The sequence below is a fragment of the Saccopteryx leptura genome, chromosome 2, assembly GCF_036850995.1.
Source record: "Saccopteryx leptura isolate mSacLep1 chromosome 2, mSacLep1_pri_phased_curated, whole genome shotgun sequence".
Classification (NCBI taxonomy): domain Eukaryota; kingdom Metazoa; phylum Chordata; class Mammalia; order Chiroptera; family Emballonuridae; genus Saccopteryx; species Saccopteryx leptura.
Window position 1 is genome coordinate 41,985,354 of NC_089504.1, and position 20,020 is coordinate 42,005,373.

The following is a 20,020-nucleotide window of genomic DNA, read 5'->3' on the forward strand; positions in this document are numbered from 1 at the left end:
ATCAGAACACTGAGCAAGCATCTACATCCCCGCCCCAGCACCATTCCACAGAACTTGGCTTATATCCTTTTGTTCTCCCATCTGCTAACCCTGCTGCACGTCTGTCCCACCGTGTCTCGTTCTTCCCTGGGCCCTCCGTTCACCAGTCTTCCTGTGTATGATCAGACATAGTGCCTGGTGCTCAGGCAGAATTAAAAGGCAGGACCTCTGAGTAGCCCCTGATAAGGTGGGACAACAGGTGTTCAATCAAACTTATTGGGTCTCGCTATGAATTTATTCACAGAGTTACCCAGTCACATCCTAGGGTAGGGTAGGGTTCCAAAATCAACACCTAAACCGATGGTGCATTAGCACCATCCCTCAACATCCCAGGCAATTCAGCACGCTTGGAGGGGGCAAAAGCCTTCATTAATTGTGCGAATCTTTGGTGATTCTACGCTCTTCAGAACTGCCCAGCTGAACAACAACAAAAAAAAATACGATGAACCGATTGAAGCTGTTCTGGCCTCGGAACCACTCGTTTTCGAGAGCACCAGCTCCCATGCCAGGCTGACCTCTCAGCGTTGTGGCGGCGCACCCTGCCAAGGGACCAGGGCCTGGAGCCACGCGCCTCGCAGTCCACGGTCGGACCGGTGTTGGGGTACGCCTGCCAGAGCCTGGCTTCCAAGAGCACCCTAGCAGAGACGACTTCCCTCCCGGGGCCCTGCGGTGCCGAGTCACGTGCCCGCGGCCCGCCCTCCAGCCGTCACTTACGTGGCCTGCCCAATGGCGGCCGCGGGGGTGGGCCGGGGCGGGGCGTAGGGGCGTCTTGCGCTGGAGCTTGTGGCGTCAATGCGCCGCTGTGTCCATGGAGAGCGGTTGAGGTGTGCGAGCTACGGCCCAAGGCACCAGGGCTCCGGGACGGCGAGGATGTCGGCTTCGTTAGTCCGGGCCACTGTCCGGGCTGTGAGCAAGAGGAAGCTGCAGCCTACCCGGGCCGCCCTCACACTGGTGAGTAGTCGGGGCGCGCGGCAGGCCTGTGACATTGGTTCACATCCGTTCTGCGAGTGGAGGTCACGGCGGCGGCGTGAGACAGAGGCGAGCGGCGGGACCCTGGCCAGCCCAGCTGCTCGTCCCCCATCCTCCGTCCCTGCTGGGAAAATAAATTTAGGAGCCTCTGCTCCGTGGGAGCTGGCGCTCGGGGACTACGTTTCCCATCAGACTGCGCGCGCCCCGTGTGGAGAGGAGCGGTGCGCGTGCGCGACCCCGGCGGTCGCCGCGGCCTGCCAGGAGCCGAGCCTCTTCGTAAGAGACATTGTGGCTACCTTGGTTGAGGTCGCGAGTGTAAAGGTCAGACGGGACAGGGGTGGTGCATAGCTGGGTGAACAAAACAGAATTTACCCTTGAGGCGTTTGGGGAGGACGGAAGCTTGCTTACCGACCACAGTGGAAGTGCGGTCTTGGACAGTAAGAGCGCGTCCCCAACAAAGCCCACCCCCTTGCTGCGATGGAGCTGCAGGGCATCGGGGCTTACTTCCTGGTGTTGGGGTTACGTTGGTTCTTTGAAACACCCTCTGTGCCTGGGCCGCCCGAGGCTTCCGTCAGCTCACAAAGAATGTGGAACGTTCGAGATTTCTATCCGAGTTTGTTTACAGTGTCTTCTGGGTGAAAGGTCGCGCACACACACACACAGAGGGCACCAGAGTACAAACGCAGATACTTCAAGAATTTAGCGTTCATGCTGGACCCCTGGCGTACTATGCAATGTTTTGTTTTTTAACCAAGGGAAAAGTCATGTAAAATCAACCGTTTTACATTCACATTATGCTGCCATCACTTCTATTTAGTTCCAAAATATTTTATCCCAAAAAAATACTTTGTATCCATTAAGCAGTCACTTGTATTTGCAGTTTGAAAAGATAAATTTTATTGGAAAGCATATGATCAATTATGTCAACTGTCTTCACACACACACACACACACACACACACATGTTGATGAAGGTCCGTTTGTGCAAGCATTTATCACCTAGACCAGTGGTCCCCAACCCCCGGGCCGCGGACCAATACTGGTCCGTGGCCCATTTGGTGCCGGCCCACAGAGAAAAAATAAATAACTTACATTACTTCCATTTTATTTATATTTAAGGCTGAATGATGTTTTATTTTTTAAAAAAGACCAGATTCCGCCTGACCTGTGGTGGCGCAGTGGATAAAGCGTCTACCTGGAAATGCTGCGGTCGCCGGTTCAAAACCCTGGGTTTGCCTGGTCAAGGCACATATGGGAGTTGATGCTTCCAGCTCCTCCCCACCTTCTCTCTCTGTCTCTCTCTCCTCTCTCTCTCTCTCTCTCTCTCTCCCTCTTCTGTTACATCCATCTAAGACTCACTCTTGATGCTTGTCTTGGTCATGTGATACATTTATCCATCCCACCCTAAAGGCCGGTCCATGAAAATATTTTCTGACATTAAACCGGTCTGTGGCCCAAAAAAAGTTGGGGACCACTGACCTAGACAGTAGGAAAATAGATTACTGTATTTAAACGGAATCATTGATTCTAGTGTAATGCTATAGGCTGGAAAATGAGTTGTAGCAAAATATTATAGAAGAAAGTCATGGGAGAATTCATTTTTACAATGATTAATGTTTTAGGCCCATGAGGTTACCCTAATTACATCAGGCACTGTATTCTGTATTAGATTTTTCTGTACCACCAAGTCTGTTTTCATGTTTGAAAAGATGCACTACTGGTCGCAACATAGCGACGCCCAGGATGGGCAGAGTATCGGCCCCCTGGTGGGCATGCCGGGTGGATCCCGGTCGGGCGCATGTGGGAGTCTGTCTGACTGTCTTCTCCCGGTTTCCAGCTTCAGAAAAATGCAAAAAAAAAAAAAGAAGAAAAAAGAAAAGATGCACTAATTATTTGGATTTTCTAAGGTCTTGAAATCAAAAGAGTTAGGGGATGTGACTGAAACTTTGTGTCTCTTTTTAATCTCAGTAAAAATGATCCAGAATTCTACCATTAGTAATGGTAAAGTCAGAAAGTGCACAGACACTTGTTTGCCTTTTTTTTTTTTTCCACCACCATTTGACATGTTACCTGTTTATTTAAAATTTCTGAGATTTCCCCTTCTAATCCATTCCACAGACATTTAAGACCTATTGTGTTTCTGGATAAGAAATAAATGTTATATAGTTTCTACTTCCTAGAGACATAATCATGGGCCAGGCCTTTGCCACCTCTAGGAATTACTAGGAACACTGCCCACATTCTCAGACCTGGGCTCCCTCTCCACACTTAACTCCTGTATTACCACTTACCAGGCCAATTCCACTACTGGCACTGCTCTGTCATTCATAAGGTCTCCATGTTGTCTTTTATCAAATGTTTTTGATTGCCCTGGTCGGTTGCCTCAGTGGTAGAGTGTTGGCCTGGTGTGTGGAAGTCATGGGTTCGATTCCCCACCAGGGCACGTAAGAGAAGTACCCATTGCTTCTCCACCCTTCCCCCTCTCCTGTCTCTCTCTCTCTCTCTCTTTCTTCCCCTCCAGCAACCAAAGCTCCATTGGAGCAAAGTTGGCCCGGACACTGAGGATGGCTCCGTGGCCTCCGCCTCAGGTGCTAGAATGGCTCTGATTACACTGGAGCAACGCCCCCTGGTGGGCATGCCGGGTGGATCCTGGTTGGGCACATGCAGGAGTCTGTTTCAGTCTGCCTTCCCCCACCCCCCCTTCTCACTTTGGAAAAATAAAAAAAAAGAAAATGTTTTTGATTAACTTATAAGCATCCATTATCTGAACTGATCCTACTTAACTGGTTGACTTGTGTTCTTTTCTCTGTGATCTTCATAGAAGCTTGTGCCAGAGAAAAAGCACAGCAGTTTTGCTTTCCACCAACAGTGCAGAGTAACAGGCTTGAGGTCATTTTAATCCTAGCATATGTCTCCTATTCTTAAAACACTGGCATGCATCTGTTTCCGTTTGTGCAAACATTTTTAATTCCAGCATGTTCTGTGAAGTATAAAAGGAGTGAAGTTATCAAAGGTAAAGAATGTGTTGTAAGGTACCAAAAAGCTGCAAATTAATACTAATATTCTAGGAAGAAAAGGTCAGACTTTCCTGTCCTTTCCTTGGAAAATGGAGGAAAAGGAATCTAGAAGTCTCCTGACTTACAAGGACAACTAGAGTCATGTGGTCTTAAGTTTTCTGAAAGGATTAAGGTTAACAGAGAAACTTCTTCCCTTTCAATAGGAGACAGAATTTACACCCCACCTTGCATTGATTATAGTTCCTCCCTTTCCTGGAATCTTGAGAGTAAAATACCTCTAGGCTAGGGAGGGAAGAGGAACCCTGAAAGATTAGTAAATATCTTTGATTGTGTTACCTTAATGTTTCTGTGTATCTCCTAGACCAGTGCTCCCCATCCTTTTTTGGGCCACGGACCAGTTTAATGTCAGAAAATATTTTCACCGACAGGCCTTAAGGTGAGACAGATAACTGTATCACGTGACCGAGACAAGCGGCAAGAGTGAGTCGTAGACAGATGTAACAGAGGGAATCTGGTCATTTTTTAAAAAATAAAACATCGTTTGGACTTAAATATAAATAAAATGGAAATAATGTAAGTTATTTAGTCTTTCTCTGCGGACTGATATCAGATGGCCCACGGACAGGTACCAGTCCGCAGCCTTGGGGTTGGGGACCACTGCCCTAGACAAATGTTTTACTCTTGTTAATGATTGTGCCATAATATCATGCTCTGCCCCACCTGAGTGTGATCAAGGGTATATAAGCAGCCCCTGAACTATTTTTGGCGCGCACAATTTAGGTCTGATGCCCCGCGTCAGCCATATGTGGCCGGCATATTTAATAAATCTCCTCCTCTAATAAAACTTTTAAAAATTTATCTGGACTGGGTATCTCTACATGGACTTGATGAAGTGAGGTATGCAGTACTTTGTAAAAAATGGAGACAGATGAGAGCAAGTGAAACTAGAGATAATTCAATGAAATATGTAAGAAGAGCTCAGTGTTACCTAGGTATATACGTTTTGGCATCAGGAATTCGACATATTGCAGCCTTTGAGAAGTGCTGTACCTGTGCAGTGTACCAGAGCTCAGTGAGAGGCTAGGGAAAGGGATTAATGAAACAAAAACATGGTTCCATGTTGTCAGCTCCAGATTATCTGCATTAAGTGATGTTAATCCAGGAGAGGATCAGTGGTTTGCTGGAGAGAAAGACCTAAAAGACTGGTGACGGGCAGCCTGTGAGACTCCTGTGCAATTCAGAGATGGTTCCTTGATCAAATGCTTTAAAGGCTTTAACCCCTTGGACACCTGCAGAGAACATCCAGGGACAGAGCCCTCTCCTTACTTTCCTACATTCCCAAGAATTGACAAATGAAAATGAACTTGTAGGAGCCAGCCAGCTAAATACACTGCTGTAAAGCCAGTAGCCACGGCCACCATCACAGCCGCCTGGCCCATGCAGGTTCACATTGGATTCGGACAGTCGGTAAAGAAACAACGGAGCTGCCTCACCAGACAGTGCAGTGGATAGAGCATCGGACTGGGATGTGGAGGACCCAGGTTCGAGCCACGAGGTCACCAGCTTGAGCACGGGCTCATCTGGTTTGAGCAAAGCTCACCAGCTTGTACCCAAGGTTGCCGGCTCGAGCAAGGGGTTACTCGGTCTGCTGAAGGCCCGCGGTCAAGGCACATGTGAGAAAACAATCAATGAACAACTAAGGTGTCGCAATGCGCAACGAAAAACTAATGATTAATGCCTCACATCTCCGTTCCTGTCTGTTTGTCCCTGTCTGTCCCTCTCTCTGACTCTGTGTCTCTGTAAAAAAAAACAAAAACAACGGAGACAAGAACTGGTGGGCCATTACCTTTAATCCTAGCTTGCACCCAGCAGGCAAGTAAAAACACACACTGGGCTCCAAAACCCACTCATTCAGCGCTCACAAAGCTACTGACTTATCCGAGTTTCCTAGAATCAAAGGTTTATAGCTCACTAGCCTTATCCACCTCTGCTCCCCATCTCCTCTCTACACAAACTCTGCACAAACTGGCTTCTCCTTCAGCATTCCGCCATCTTGGCTGCTTCTCCTCTCCTTCACATTGCTTTTCTCTGCTCTGCTCTAGCATGGGCTCTCCTAGAACGTAATCACCCTTCTCCCCAGAACAACATGATCTCTCTTCCTTTTAAAACCTTTTGGTGCAAAAGCCCTTCCCCAACACATATTAACATAATCATGCCCATCTCAAGCAATCACCTGGCAATGGGCTTTCACGTGGGCAGTGCCATCTTTAACAAAGTGAGCATAATATATTTTATCTGCCCAACAACTGCTCACAAAAATTAGGAGATTTTTTTTTTTTAATTCATTTTAGAGAGGAGAGAGAAAGAGAGAAGGGGAGAGGAGCAGGAAGCATCAACTCCCATATGTGCCTTGACCAGGCAAGCCCAGAGTTCTGAACCGGCAACCTCAGCATTCCAGGTCGATGCTCCATCCACTGTGCCACCACAGGTCAGGCTAAATGAGGAGATATTTTATTGCTTCATATTCGTTTGAAATATCTACCAATTTTTGTGAGCAGTATATGACTGAAGAACCTGAAGAGTTCACACTACCCTGTTGGCAGAGGCCTTTATTTCCAAGTTCATATAAATCAGAATCAGCCTGAACAGGCGGTGGCGCAGTGGATAGAGCGTCAGACTGGGATGCCGAGGACCCAGGTTCGATTGCCAGCTTGAGCGCAGGCTCATCTGGTTTGAGCAAAGCTCACCAGCTTGGACCCAAGGTCACTGGCTCGAGCAAGGAGTTACTCGGTCTGCTAAAGGCCCATGGTCAAGGCACATATGAGAAAGCAATCAATGAACAACTAAGGTATCACAACAAAATAACTAATGATTGATGCTTCTCATCTCTCTGTTCCTGTCTGTCTGTCCCTGTTTATCCCTCTCTCTTGACTCTCCCTCTGTCTCTGGAAAAATAAATAAATAAATAAATCAGAATCAGAGCAGCCCTAATTTAGGATTAGGATATCCACAGCTGTATATGAAGCTCAACTAAAGTGTGCGAGAATGATGGTATGTAGCCAGCATCATTCTTGATACACAGGAAAGTTAATTGATTATGTGGGATGAGTGCCTTAATGATCCAGTGGCATCTGGTTGACAAGGGCTGGGAAACAATGGATGTTAAATACATTGGGGCTTAATAAGGAGCTATAAATTTATTGAAGGATTAGCCTTTGGAACAGTGACCAAGCAGTAAGATTTGTACATGTAAACAATTGAACGGGTATTACACAGGAAACAAATGAAACTAACCAGAATGTGTATTAATGAGAGATTGGGTAAGTAAATTAGAGTAGATCATGTTGATGAAATATTATGTAGTCATTGTAAATAATGTTCTATTTTTTTAGTTTAGGAGCATCTCTTTATTCTTTGACTTACTAGCTCTGCGAATTATTTATTGCTTAATACTGAAATCACAGATTGTAGGAATGATATGATATATATAAACCATTAAGCATCTAGAAGATACTCAGTATATGGTGGTGTTATAAAGTACTGCACCCCAGATTCTGAAAGGCACCGTACCTCATTTCATCGAGTTCACATAGAGACACCCAGTCCAGATGAATTTGGAAAAGTTTTATTGAAGGAGGAAATTTATTAAATATGCTGGCCTCATATATCTTAACACGGGGCAGCAGTCCCAGATCGTGTGTCCAATTAATATTCTAGGGGCTGGTTATATACCCTTAATTATACATGGGCAAGGGAAAAGCTTGACATCATGGCATAAGCTTATAACCTTTGTTTTCACCAATACAGGTTTGGGAAAAGGATGAAGGGGGGAATGGGACACAACTCATTAGCAAGTTTATAACATTTGTCTATAATCCACAAAAAAAGATGCCTCACACATTAAAACTTAAAAGGCACTACAACTGCAAAAATATCACTCTACATATCAAAAGACATTCCCACATCGTCCAGTGTTCATTTGCTATTCCTTTGTTCAGAGATTATATACATTAACTAGAGGCTTTCAGGAGGAGGGTAGTTTTCATCAGGACAAATGCCTGTGAATGGCCCATCAATATAAGAAAAAAGTTTAATCTTTTCTCTTCCTGCACTTGGCTAGCTATTCACTTGCTTCCCTACAGGTCTGGGGGAAGGTCAGAGTATCTAAATCTCCTTCCCCTCTGCAGCTACAATACAGTGCCATCAGCCACCCTTGTTTTGATGCTAATCACACAAGTACAAAGATCGTTTTCAAAATCTCTGCACACCTAGCCCAAATTAATAAAATGTTCTTTAAGCTTCCTAAAATGTTAATATTAATTCTGTAACTTTTGATACCTTACAACAGTGGCAATTTGTTTATTACCATGTATCAAATGAGAAACATTAAACTTTTTAAATTAGGCTACAAAATTGTGTATACATACTCAGATTACACATACATAGGAATAGGAAAAGACAAAAGAGAAATAGCACCATGATGCCAACCATAGTTGTTAAAGAATTAAAATAGACTATAACTAACTCATTGACTGCTGTTTATCTACCATCTTTTAAACCTTAAAATGCTAGCTTTATAATGAAATTAAAATAGGTTGTAGTTGTTGGTACATATTTAGTGTACATAATCATGGAGTTCACTTTGGGTTTTAATTTTACTTAAGCAGCAAAAAAAGAAAATTGGCTAATTACTTAAGGAGACACGGTATTGAGGATCAAGTATCTGCTACAAGGAGTAGGAACAGTATCCCAGTGGATAAAAGTATATTGCTATGAATTAGGTGAGAAATGCATCATCTACACTGTACAGTGATGGTTCACATAATTTCAACACCAAAAACAGACTGGGAATCTTTTTTTAAAGGTCAGACTTTCTCTCTCAAAGATGCTCTTTCATTTGAAAGAAGATCTTGTCCTGTGATGGGCATAAGATTAGATTAAAAACCATCATTATATTTCGATGAGTTTTAAGTGTTAATTCACTGGCCAAATTTCAGATGAATTAGAGTCATTAATGTTACGTAAATTTCTTGGAAAGTTATGGGTTTCTTTGGGGAAGTGCAGTAAAATGGGAAGGCTTGCTAGGCTTGCAGCATGATGTTTAGTTGAAGTTTTTATACTGTTTCCCAGGTTGACTTTACTTACCTGCAGTGTTGCTGGAGTATGCGAATAGCTTTAGTGCAAAGTGGGCACGTTAGCTTCTGCTTGGTTCCAAGATACAGAAAGTACCGTTTATAGCCACAAGTTTTCTTTTAGTCCCGAATGTATATCCTCTTTAGTCATTGTGACTTGTTCTCAGATACACCATTTGGAAAGTTATAAGAACCTTATCTTTCCCCTTAAAAGAGAGCTCAGCTGAGTTATTCGTCATTAGGAATACTCCTCCCAGTGGAGCATATTATTTGGGTTTTGCCTGACACAGGAAAATTAAGACATACCTGGGTTCCTGGGTTTTGTAAGAGTTGAGAAAAGAAAATATATTATTGTCTACGGCCATACCACCCTGAACGCGCCCGATCTCGTCTGATCTCGGAAGCTAAGCAGGGTCGGGCCTGGTTAGTACTTGGATGGGAGAAAATATATTATTTTGTAAAACTAAATTAGGTCACTTAGAAAATCACTTGGCAGTAAAAAAACAACAACCCTTGGGGCTTGCTGACAGCTTAGTGTTCCGGCCCCCTGTTTTGTTGACTTCACGCAGTACAGTGCCCTCTACACCTTTGACCTGCTCCCACCCCCGTTTAAGCCAAGGCCATGCCTTGATTTGTACTTCCAAGGAATATTTTCCTGTGGCTGTGCCTTTTTGTGTAACCTATCAGACACCTTTTGCTTTTTGACAATAATTAGATTAATTTATTCAGGACTCGTGGGAAATATGACCATGAAAATTATGGAAGCTAGTTTTTACTGGCAACCATTTGGAAGGGTAAATGATCATTTTTAATTTTTTTTTTTTTTTTTTTTTTTTTTTTTTGGATTTTTCTGAAGCTGGAAACGGGGAGAGACAGTCAGACAGACTCCCGCATGCGCCCGACCGGGATCCACCCAGGACGCCCACCAGGGGGCGACGCTCTACCCACCAAGGGGCGATGCTCTGCCCCTCCGGGCGTCGCTCTTTTGCGACCAGAGCCACTCTAGCGCCTGGGGCAGAGGCCAAGGAGCCATCCCCAGCGCCCGGGCCATCTTTGCTCCATTGGAGCCTCAGCTGCGGGAGGGGAAGAGAGAGACAGAGAGGAAGGAGAGGGGGAGGGGTGGAGAAGCAGATGGTCTCTTCTCCTGTGTGCCCAGGCCGGAAATCGAACCCAGGACTCCTGCACGCCAGGCCTACGCTCTACCACTGAGCCAACCGGCCAGGGCTTAAAATTTTTTTCATTACTATTTCTGTAACTATGTGAGGTTGGTATGCTGTGGTTTCCAAAAAGATAAAAGCCATAGTTATTCTCTTCAGTGTTTCCTTCTTCATCCCCCTGCCTACTAGTTCGTGTCTTGTTGGGCTGTTCACCTCCTGTTCTGATAAAATCATGAGGAAAGGCCTTCATGGACACCCACTGCTAGTGATTTATTTTTTTTACAGTTGAACACAATAAGAAAAATGTATATACACATATTCATCATATAGTAATAACTGAAGTCATGTTTCAGTGCACATTCATCTTTACCAAGTACAATGCATTATTTCCTATTTTGTGTTTTTTAAAAATGCTAACCTCAACCTTCTAAATTGGTTTTGTGACCTTTCTACCACCTGACAAAGCAGAAGAGCATACTCTGTGGCCATCCATTGAGTCTGCTCTCTCGGCCCGGGCTTGAGTTCAGGCTACAAAACTACCCAGTCACAGGTCGTGATGTCCACTCTGGGATTTCACATACCAGGAAAACAGCATTACAAAAAACTGGAGAACCAAAGTAGGAAGGACATGAGTTCTTCATTTTAATTTGGTACTGTTCTGAATGCTCTTCGTGAATTCCGAGGAAGAGGGGTGTTATACCCTTCAGGCCAGTTGATGGACTGTGACACAGCTAGGAGGTGGACCAAAGCCCTGAAACAGACTTTGTCCCTACCAGCCTCTTTCGCAAGAAAGTGGATTTGGTGATGCTGCCCCATACACATGCAGTATGCTGTGATGTTTTTCTTATTCTGGGGACAACTCGACTAGGTTAAAAGCATTTCTCCCCCCAAAAACTCTTCCCTGTTCTTGTTTCTATAATTGACTAGCTTAGCTACCCTGAAATACTGATTTAAGGCAGCTTTAGAATCTGAGCATTTGGTGGGACTGGGACAACAGGCACATTCTGGGTTATTTGATGCTGGTAGCATTCTTTTATCTAAGTATTCATTTTGATCGATTTGAAATTGATTTGGGTAAGCAAAAAGAGCAATGGTGTTAATAATCAACACGAAAAATGCCTGAAGATTGGCTTTCCCGGAAAGGTACGTGATTCATTCATTGGCTTACTGAGCACCTACTGTGTGTCAGACAATGTGGTTATTGCTGGGCATACCATAGGAGCACGAAATAAATGCTGCCCGGCACGACTGCATTTATGATGTAAGTAGATAGTACCATAGAGATTGTGGCAGGGAGTGGACCTTTACTGGGGAAGTAACATGAAAAGGCTGTTGCTAAAAGATGTTTTAAAAATAGAATGATTTTCATTATAAGTAGAGTTCATATATTTGTGTATAAAATCCACAAGGTACCATGGCAAGAATGGAACATAAGTTAGTTAAATGAATTTGCGATAGTCTTGAGTAGTCTTAAAGATTAGAAAATATAAGGCTTTGAAGAAGACAACTTTTGTAGTTAAAAACTTAATAACATTTTCTTTTTCAGACACCTTCAGCAGTAAACAAGATAAAACAACTTCTTAAAGATAAGCCTGAGCACGTAAGTAAAACCAATCAGACAAGTATATATTTAGTAAAGAAGAAAAGTTGTATTTTCACAGTGAGTTCAAACAGTATGCTTTCATTAATTAAGGATTTTTATTTTAAAAGTAAATATTCTCATAATTTTTGAAGAGTTTGAGCCTAACTGATGACATATGCCAGGGAGCAAGGTCTCAGATGCTCCCTAAATTCAGATAATATGACAGGATACTCGATGAAAAGGAAATTACTCCGTACACATCGTCCCCATTCTCCTGTGTAGGAGGGAACTTCTCAGTCACCTCTCAGAGACAACCTGTACATTTTATTTACCCAGACCAGGGTTTCTCAGCCTCAGGACTACTGATGTTGTGGGATGTGTAATTCTTCATTGGAAGTGGATTGCAGGATGTTTAGTGTCATCTCTGACCTTTGCCAGGATTCCATTTCATCGCTCAGTTGTCACAACCAAAAATATTTCCCTAAGGGGAACCATTGGCCTCAACTCTGCTTGTTAAGCTATGTGTGTCTCTCTTTTCCTGCTTGGATGAGAGCATACCATACATGCTATAGTTACACTTTGCTCTTTGCCCCTAATAAAGTAACTTGAAGATCTCTTCATATCATTACACAAAGATACACCTCTTTCTTTTTCACGGATGCATATAATAGTATATTCCATTGAACAAGTTTAATTTATGTAACCAGTCCCCCATATTAAAGATCTTCTGGGTTGTTTTCATTTGGTGCTGCCACAAACATTCAGCAAATATTTAGTGTCTGTAGTGTGCCAGGCCCATTGTTTTAGGTCTATAAGTGTAGCTCAGTGCATCTACTAGGCTATATTCCTAGATGTGGAATTGATGAGTGAGGAATGTGTTCCCCATCTTAATCTTAGTGTGTTGCCAGTTGCCTAAGGAATACTGTAAATTACTTCCAAGACTTAACATTTAGTGATTAGACTACAGAGTGGCTTCTAGGTTCCCTTATACAGCCTCCCGTTACAGTGCCAGTTCTAGCACCGCCCTCCTAGGAATCATTAAATGCTCGAGTATGTCAGTAGTCCAACTCCATTTGGATGGCCTAATGACTGGAGTATGAACTGAACAAATGAAACAAAAATTTTGCTTTGTAGATTTGCAGGGTGTTTGCTCATGTTGACCTGAGAAGGACTAAGCAGACACTTCATCAGGTGGCTCCATGGCACAAGCAATCAATCCCTTTTCCAAATTCCAGTTACCTAAAGCTGGACTTCCACGTGCGCTTTAAGTCTCTAGATCCATCTGGTAATTGGGCTTCCTGCTTGCTTGAGTCTTCCTGATTACAAAGATAAAAACTAAGTTAAATACTTAAGACTTGCACTCCAGGATTTCACTCAAGCAATTCATTGTGTATTTATTGCTGAATATATTAAACTCCCTCCTAGGCTCTCTATGCTGTTATTTAAGGACAGAAGAGACTACTATGAATGCTTCAGCTCCTCAAAACCCAGGCAGCTTAACATTCTAACTCACACTCCTCACCAACGTCTACCCAGTTCATGATTGCTCTCCTAAGGCAAGCATACTGAATGTTTTTCAGGGAGTCAGGATCTGCTAGGCGAAATACTACATTTGATGATGATACTTTTGTTGTATTTACATGAAAAACAAATAGGATCCAAGAATAAAATTCTGTAGACATTGTAAGAAAATTACATTAAGATAGACATTGGTATTTTAAGTGTTGTTTGGTCACTTTTTAAATTTGTTACAAATACATTTGCATCAATCTTTTGCTTCCTAATATTGGAGACTGTCTACACAGGTCAGCCCTAAAATGAAGGCCCTGTGTAGAGGCAGCACACTCGCCAGGCTTTTGAACTCTAACCCTAATCATAGGGAAACTTCCTGAGAACATCTCACGTGATGAGGAGGAACAAAAATGTTTTTTTTGTTGTTGTTGTTTTTTCAGAGAGAGAGGGGGATAGACAGGGACGGACAGACAGGAACGGAGAGATGAGAAGCATCAATCATTAGTTTTTCGTTGCGCATTGCAACACCTTAGTTGTTGATTGATTGCTTTCTCATATGTGCCTTGACCACAGGCCTACAACAGACCGAGTAACCCCTTGCTCAAGCCAGCAACCTTGGGTCCAAGCTGATGAGCTTTTGCTCAAACCAGATGAACCGACGCTCAAGCTGGCATCCTCGGGATCTCGAACCTGGGTTCTTCCGCATCCCAGTCCAATGCTCTATCCACTGCGCCACCACTTGGTCAGGCCAAAAATGTTTTTGAGCAAGCTCATTTTTTAAGGTTCTCAGCTCTGCTGTAGATAACTTTTTCTTTTTTTAAAAAAAGTCATGTACTGGCTGGTTGGTAGAGCATTGGTCTGGCTTGTGGATGTCCCAGGTTCAATTCCTGGTCAGGACACAGGAGAAGTGACCATCTGCTTCTCCACCCTTCCCGCTCCCCCTTCTTTCTCTCTTTTTCTCTCTTCCTTTCTCACCCTCCTTTCTCACCCCCCTCATCTCCCCTCTCCTCCCTCAGCTATGGCTCTGGCTCAGTTGGTTTGAGCACATTGGTCCCAGGAACTGAGAATAGCTCCATGGAGCCTCCACCTCAGGCCCTAAAAATAGCTTAGTTGCGAGCATGGCCCCAGATGGGCAGAGCATCAGCCCCAGATGGGGGTTGCCAAGTTGATCCCAGTCAGGGCATGTGAGGAAGCCTGTCTGTCTCCCCTTCTCTCACTTGGAAAAAGAAAAAAGAAAGAAAGAGAGAGAGGGAGGGAGGGAGGGAGGAGAGAGAGACAGAGAGAGAGAAAGAGAGAGAGAGAGGGAGAAAGAAAGAAAGAAAGAAAGAAAGAAAGAAAGAAAGAAAGAAAGAAAGAAAGAAAGAAAGAAAGAAAGAAAGAAAGAAAGGGAAAATAAGTGATTATTCATTTTTCAATTAAAACTTGTTCCTTAAAAATGTTATTTTCATCCTAAATGGCTGGTAGTTGGTTAAGTAATAAATGTTCATTGGTATATGGAATATTATGTAGGCATTACTTGCAGTTACATGGAAAGATGATAGCTTAAATTTTTTTTAAAAGCAGCCTGACCAGGCGGGGGCGCAGTGGATACAGCGTTGGACTGGGATGTGGAGGACCCAGGTTTGAGACCCCGAGGTTGCCAGCTTGAGTGCGGGCTCATCTGGTTTGAGCAAAACCTCACCAGCTTGGACCCAAGGTCACTGACTCGAGCAAGGGGTTACTCGGTCTGCTGAAGGCCCGCGGTCAAGGCACATATGAGAAAGCAATCAATGAACAACTAAGGTGTCGCAACAAAAAAACTAATGATTGATGCTTCTCATCTCTCCATTCCTGTCTATCCCTCTCTCTGACTCACTCTCTCTGTCTCTGAAAAAAATTTAAAAATTTAGCCCTGGCTGGTTGGCTCAGTGGTAGAGCGTTGGCCTGCCGTGCAGGAGTCCCGGGTTCGATTCCTAGCCAGGGCACACAGGAGAAGCACCCATCTGCTTCTCCACCCCTCCCCCTCTCCTTCCTCTCTGTCTCTCTCTTCCTCTCCCACAGCCAAGGTTCCACTGGAGCAAAGTTGGCCCGGGCACTGGGGATGGCTCCATGGCTTCTGCCTCAGGTGCTAGAGTGGCTCTGGTTGCGACAGAGCAACGCACCAGATGGGCAGAGCATCGCCCCTGGTGGGCATGCCAGGTGGATCCCGGTTGGGCGCATGCAGGAGTCTGTCTGACTGCCTTCCTATTTCCAACTTCAGAAAAATACAAAAAAAAAATTTTTTTTTTTAAGTTTTAATAAAAATTATGTTTAGATTATATATTATGACAAAGGTTGGAAGAAAACAGAAAAAAAATAAAAGCTGTGTTTTAGGGTGGTAGTAATTATAGTTTAGGTATTTTCTCCCCTCTGTATTGTTTTTTCAATGTATAATTGTTTTTTTATTCTTTTGGGGTCACCACTAGTGTCACAATGATGTTTGTACAATAGGAAAATTTTAGTCAATGAAGAAATGAAAAATATCAGATAGCCAGGACTTATTAATATGATTATTTAATCTGTGCTATTATAAAACTAAGTTTATATTTACAATTATTTTTCAGGTAGGTCTGAAAGTTGGTGTTCGAACCAGGGGTTGTAATGGCCTCTCTTATACTCTAGAATATACGAAGACAAAAGGAGATTCTGATGAAGAAGTTGTTCAAGATGGTGAGCTTTAAACTTTTTCTGGGCACTCTGCTGTGCCTAAAATGTTGAGCCTTCTGTAGCATGAAGAGCAATGATGAAAGTAGGAATGGCATACACTGCTCAGGGCGTGGTTTGACAGACTTTCAGGGATTAACTGATTTATGTGTAGCAGCCCAATGAGAATGGCAGCATAATTGTCTCACTTCTGCAGATAAGAGAAACTTTTCAGGAATGGCAAGGTTAAGTAATTTGCATAAGGTTACAAACTTAGTAAGTGACTTGTGAACATTTGAGCCCATTCAGATTTATTCCAGAGGCTGTGCTCTGGTAGATTATTGGATAAACTCGTTTATTTGTTTCAGTTATGAAAGGTTATTATTGTGTGAAAAAATATTTTAAGATGATACAACTTCAAAATCAACCAACCACTTTTGTATGAAGTAGCAATTTTACATATATGTCAAATAAGCAATGTTCATCTCGTGCTCTTTTTTTTTTTTTTTTTCTCCAAAGTGAGAAGGGGGTTGTAGGCAGGCAGGCTCCTGCACAGGCCCGACAGGGATTCACCTGGCATGCCCACCAGGGGGCGATGCTCTGCCCATCTGCGGTGTTGCTCCGCTGCAACCGGAGCCATTCTAACACCTGAGGCGGAGGCCATGTAGCCATCCCCAGCGTCCAAGCCAACTTTGCTCCAATGGAGCCTTGGCTGTGGGAGGGGAAGAAAGAGACAGAGAGAAAAGAGAGGAGGAGGAAGGGTGGAGAAGCAGGTGGGCGCTTCTCCTGTGTGTCCTGGCCGGGAATCGAACCTAGGACTTCCACACACTGGGCCAACGCTCCACCGCTGAGCCATCCAGCCAGGGCTTCATCTCATGCTTTTGAGGACATTATATTTCCAGTTTTAATTTCCAAATTAAAATTTTCAGTGTTTTAATTATATTTGCTTTTGCCTCTTGCCTCTCTATACAAGAATCTGATTAAACCTATTATAAACAAAATAAATAATGCTACAACTTTGGAGAACTTAAGTGTACATGGGTTTTACAGTGGTGGATTTGTGCATCTGAGGTGTGCTGTTAGCTAGCTTTCTTGGGTTCCAAGTGTGAGTTCATTTCACTAAATTGAAGTTAATAACCAAAGAAGGTGGTTGTTAATAAATCAGTATATAAATTTAAACCTTAAATTGTTCATCTTAAAGAAGAGGCAATTAGTAAATATTTATAGTTTATATTTAATGACTCCATTTTTTATAAGGAAGAAAGCTTTCTTAAACCAATTATATTTATGAGGATGCCAATTTCTGCCTACATAATTACTATGGAGTTATGCTACCACCAGTTTTCTAGCCCCTAACAGAAGAACAGAGTGACTGTGTCTTTGTAAACAGCCACTGTACCACTGTCCTTTGTGTGTGTAGGTGTGGCAGTGTGTTGTGTGTACAGGTCTCATTGCAGGATTTTCATAAATGTTATTGACTTCATCCTTACAAAACTTTTACTGAAAATATACACATTTTCTTTATGTTGCAAATTGGGGAAATGGGTGAAATATAGTGAAAGGCAAATTCTAGTTTTACATTGACTTGCCATGGAATTGTCTGTGTACAACTTTCTGACCTAATGTGATTTTTTTTTTTTACATGGATTACTGTGTAGAAAGAAGGGACAGGAAACTGAGCACTGAATCCCTTGGAGAAAATAATGAGACAGATTCTAAAGCTTCCTGTTTGATTTGTATTAGTGGTTACTGTTTACTTGTGCTTTGACTCAGCAGGTTCTCTTGGCATGCAGGCTTTATCTGACTTGCATTTTCTTCTCCCCAAGGAGTCCGGGTGTTCATCGAAAAGAAAGCACAGCTGACACTTTTAGGAACAGAAATGGACTATGTTGAGGACAAATTATCCAGTGAGTTTGTGTTCAATAACCCAAACATCAAAGGAACGTGTGGCTGTGGAGAAAGCTTTAACATCTGACTCCTGGACGTGTCATCAGCTGAGGCTCCCGGAAAGCCTGTGGAAGCCCGGGGCTCACTGAAGAAATCGTGGGACTGTCACGTGCCTGAGGTTTAAAATGCCTGGCTGCCTTTGGAGGAAAATAAAGTGATGCATTTTGAAAATGAAGCCAGTGTGTTAGATTTTAGAAGTGATATTTGTTGTATTATTTTTAGGTGAGAAAATGTGAGAAGCCATTATAGTCTTTGGGTCATTTTTCTAATCTATAAAGAAAAAGTATTCTATCCTACCCTACTCTTAATTAATTCTCTTGTATCCTTTCCATTAGAACCAGTTTTATGGGAGGTGCCTGCCCAGGGCAGTTTGAGTAAACACATTCTTAATTGATGTGCACTCTTCAGATCTCTGTTGAGTGGCTTGACTGCATCTCCAGGCCAGGTTGGTGGTTCTTAAAATTCACAGGCAGGAAGTCCTGACTGCTGGGTTGCATGGTGGTGCATGTATCTTGGCATGGCTTTTCTACATTTTTATCCACAATTTCATCGTCAGGTGCCTAATTTGCTTACCCTTTAGCGGCATCAACCATTAGATGAAAGTATCAGAGATTCCCTTAAGCTGTACTGCAGAATGGTTTTGAGTGTGGTATATAAAAAGTAAGAAATACTTCACCCACCATTTTTCATTGATTTCTTTGGCCACTCAAAGCGTGTGCTCAAGGCGGGTTCTCAAGATGACTCACATCTTTTTATTAGGAAGGTCTCTTACAAGCCATCTGTCTTGCCCACCCCTCAGTTCTAAACCTAAGGAAACACAACCTGGGAAGGGAGAAGGGCTGTGTCCCCCTGCACACTGCAGAGCCCGCGTGCTGAGGCGGTGGCAAGGGTAAATGGGCGGTCCGGCTTCTATCTGATTGACATCTTGATAAGATTTCTGTGTTACTTGATGGAGATCATATTTTTATTTTATTTTGAGTGAGAAAAACCCTACTTTAAAGCTCCTTTATGTGAATTACCATGTTTCTTTTGAGGTATGAAGCAGTGGTTTATACTGGCAGGGAAGACGTAGCGACCCAGAAGTGCCCTTCTGGGATGTAGTGTAGTAACTGGAGCAGAACAGGGCTCTCTTCCTGAAAGTTCCAATATGCACACAAGTTCTGGATCCTATGTCCAGTTGCTAAAATTTTTAAATCTAGTATATTAACCTAACATTTATATCACTAGTTTTTCTTTTTCACAGTGTTCCTTCTATAATTTAATTATTAATTTTCCTGTGTTTGACATAGTGTTTTCTGAGGTGCCATATGCTTTTTTTCTAAAGCCAAGTCTTGCGAATCGAAGTAGCTGAGATGTTTGTTGTATTTACTAAAGTACCTGTCACAAAATGCACCAAAACCTAGAGCAGTAGCTTTATGCTCATGACTTTGTATTAATATAATTGTTAACCCACTTATAATTTGTGCAATACTGAGTGTATGTAGTGATTGAGTTGTCAATAAAAAAATTTGGCCTCTTTGTGATCATAAAATTGTCTTTTTAAGGAGGGAAGGGTTTGGGAATAATAGCTATTCCAGTTGCTACTTACAAATAATTGCCATATTTTTCTAACCGCTTTCCCCACTGCTAGAATTTTCTCCATCGATTCTGTTGCATTCAGTATTTCAGTTGCTGCGTTCTCCACGCAGCCCTCGACACAGCCATTTCCTGTTGCACTTGGGTAAGAGTCCTCCTCTCTCTTCAGCCCTGTCTTTCTCCCTGTCTCACTGTGAGGATCATCCATTTCATCGGAATTCCTCTCAAGCCTCCCACACAGATTTCTTCCTTACATTCTCATGTGTCACCATTCCTGCCTGGAGTGCTTTTTCAAATCTGTCATCCAAGTTTTATGTTCACCTCCAAAAAGGTTCAGACATATGCATGAGCACCTGCTCTCCAAGCACCCTGAGGTTTCACAGACGACCAGAGACAGTTCCTGACCTCAGACATCTTAGAGTTGACAAAT

The 20,020-nt window shown here is 43.1% G+C and overlaps 1 protein-coding gene across 1 annotated transcript; it reads left to right on the forward strand.

Annotated features, from left to right (window-relative positions):
* Window positions 1–796: 796 nt before the first annotated feature.
* Window positions 797–18,190, forward strand: ISCA1 (iron-sulfur cluster assembly 1). Its single transcript, XM_066367861.1, has 4 exons — window positions 797–990; window positions 11,860–11,913; window positions 15,990–16,095; window positions 17,895–18,190. Exons 1-4 carry the CDS (start codon window positions 832–834, stop codon window positions 18,041–18,043), a joined length of 468 nt encoding a protein of 155 aa, XP_066223958.1. The 5' UTR covers window positions 797–831; the 3' UTR covers window positions 18,044–18,190.
* The last annotated feature ends 1,830 nt before the right edge of the window (window positions 18,191–20,020 follow it).

Coding starts and splice junctions, on each gene's coding strand:
- ISCA1 (XM_066367861.1), top strand. CDS start 832: ATGCGCCGCTGTGTCCATGGAGAGCGGTTGAGGTGTGCGAGCTACGGC. Junction 991..11,859: donor CCCGGGCCGCCCTCACACTG/GTGAGTAGTCGG, acceptor TTTCTTTTTCAG/ACACCTTCAGCAGTAAACAA. Junction 11,914..15,989: donor TTAAAGATAAGCCTGAGCAC/GTAAGTAAAACC, acceptor ATTATTTTTCAG/GTAGGTCTGAAAGTTGGTGT.